General features: G+C 38.3%; 1 protein-coding gene across 1 annotated transcript; it reads right to left on the bottom strand.

Moving 5' to 3' along the window:
• On the bottom strand, nt 1-1,155 carry LOC122672185. The gene has a single exon (XM_043869682.1). It carries the CDS (start codon nt 1,153-1,155, stop codon nt 1-3), a length of 1,155 nt encoding a protein of 384 aa, XP_043725617.1.
• Nucleotides 1,156-2,411: the final 1,256 nt, after the last annotated feature.

Genomic DNA, 2,411 nt, shown 5'->3' with positions numbered 1-2,411 from the left:
TCAACTCTCCAAACCCAAAACTGAGCTAGGTAAAAGGTTGACACTTGCCCTTAAATCAAGAAGCACTCGCTCAATGGAAATGTTGCCAATGGTGCAACTTATAAGAGGGGCTCCCGGATCCTTAAGCTTAGGGGAAAGTTGATTGAAAAGTATTGCACTCACTTGCTCAGTAAGATGGATAGTCTTGGGAATGTGGGTCTTCAGCTTACGCTTTTGAGTGCATAAATCTTTCAAAAACTTAGCATAAGCTGAAACTTGCTTAGTGGCACCAAGAAGGGGAAGGTTGATCTGGACTTGTTTGAACAGTTCCATAATTTCTCCCATCTCTGCACCCTTCTTAGCAAATAAAGAAGATGATGGAGAATTTAAACAAGAGGGGAAAGGAGCTTTGGGTATGTAAGAATCAGTTTTATTGCCCTCCCCAACTTGTTCGATCTCATGGTCCTTGGAAACTTGAGGAGCTTCAGGACTAGCCTCTTTCTCAGAACTCTCTTCAAGGGAGCGCTTTTTAGGGATTCCAAATACTCGGCCACTCCTTAAAGTCATGACTGCCTTAGCTTGCTCATGAAAAATTCTGTTACTAGGCTGATTATTAGGATTATCTATCACTTGACTTGGTAGTTGGCCTTCTTCTCTCCTACTAATGGCATCAGTTAGTTGACCCAATTGTGTTTCTAACTTGGAGAGAGATTGAGTATGTGAGTGGAGAAGTTGAATGTTCTGATCCAACCCTTTCAAAGTGCGCAACACTTTTTCCTCTATTGAAGAACTAAGCTGTGATGGAGGAAGTGGTTGTTGTGGGTCTCTATAGATATTCTGCTGATTGGAAAATTTTTTCTTATTGGGTGGAGTTTGGAAGCCATTAGGTTGTTTCCATCCAAAGTTTAGGTGATTCCTCCAGCTAGGGATATAGGTATTAGAAAATGGATCATTACCTAGTTTAGAGAAACTCTGCGCAGCCTGGGCTTGTTCTTGAACATATTCAGGGAATTGCACAGCTAAAGGATAATCACTCATATAATGGTAAGGAATGGAGCAAAGAGCGCACACATCCTGAAAGGTTTGAGGTGAGTTCGTTTGCCTAGGAATCTGCCCTATGGACAACAAACAATCTAACTTCTGAGAAAGCATGTCCACCTTAGTGTTTATGGCCATAGATTGCCTTACCTCATAGAGACCACCTTTTTTTTTTGGGTACAGTAGTGGGGGTTTCAATTCTAGAGGCTGACACATGATGCAACGAATTTTCACTAAGGGTCTCAAATAGTTGTCATGCCTCATTCTCACTTTTATGCATAAATGTACCTCCACAAGAAGCATCTACCATCTGTCTATGTCTATCAGTCAATCCATCATAAAAACATTGAACTAATTGCCACTTAGGTATAGTATGATGGAGGAACTTTCGAATCAGGTCCTTAAGTCTTTTTCGGGTCTCATGAAATTGGTCACCATCAATTTGCGAAAAGTTGGTGATGGCGCGCCTAATCTGATTTATTCTTCCTATGGAGAAATACTTCTTCAGAAACTCTTGTTGCATTTTTTCCCTAGTAGTAATCACTACAACTTCCAAGGAATAGACACACAACCAAGATGCACAAGAGGGTTGAATGCGAATTCAACAAGTTGGGCTGAAGATGGCACACTCTTCCTTGCTCTGCGAACTGGGCTGCCTACAAAACAAAATAAAAGCAACTTAGGCTAAACTAAAATAAACTAAAGAAAACAATAAAAATAAAAATTCTGAAATTAAAACAAAAACAAAATAGAACGAAACAACTAAATCAATCTTAGCAAACCGTGCTTTGGTTCCCCGGCAATGGCGCCAAAATTTGATCGTGTCGTTATCGTATCAAAATTAAACCTTAAATTACTGCTAGAACAGTGGTAAGAAGGGATCGAATCCACGGGGAACTAGAAGACTAAGTTACTTAAGATGATGCAAAGTGATTTCAAAAACAATTATCTAGAATGAAATTAAAAATAAACTATGAACTAATGAACAATTAAAAATCGATGAAGAAGAAGAAAACAATGGGAGAAGATTGTCTTTAGGTTTTGAATCCGCATTGATCCTTATTAATTAATTACTGGTACATACTTCAGTTCATTACAGCTACAAGCTTAATGATACCACACAATGATAATTGCAATTCATCCTAGTTATAGCCTATCTTGCCGATCATTAACGCCTTTCGCATACGCTTAGTTCAGTCAGATATAGGCTATCATCGGTACAACCACAATCACAATAAAAATCATTGCTTGAATAGAAAATATGAATCATAGAAACAAATCCTCTAAACTAAATCAATAAATTAAATCATTCACTGGGAATGGTCTACACATCAAGCAATCAAGTGTACCAAAAACCGAAATTTAATTAACAAAGTTTAATGCTTCATCTACAC

Source organism: Telopea speciosissima, chromosome 8 (assembly GCF_018873765.1).
Source record: "Telopea speciosissima isolate NSW1024214 ecotype Mountain lineage chromosome 8, Tspe_v1, whole genome shotgun sequence".
NCBI lineage: Eukaryota > Viridiplantae > Streptophyta > Magnoliopsida > Proteales > Proteaceae > Telopea > Telopea speciosissima.
The sequence above is the reverse complement of the archived record's forward strand: the minus strand, read 5'-3'. Positions and strand labels throughout refer to the sequence as shown.

Bases quoted from the DNA above. Each gene is read 5' to 3' on its own strand.
- LOC122672185 (XM_043869682.1), bottom strand. From the start codon at position 1,155: ATGGCCATAAACACTAAGGTGGACATGCTTTCTCAGAAGTTAGATTGT.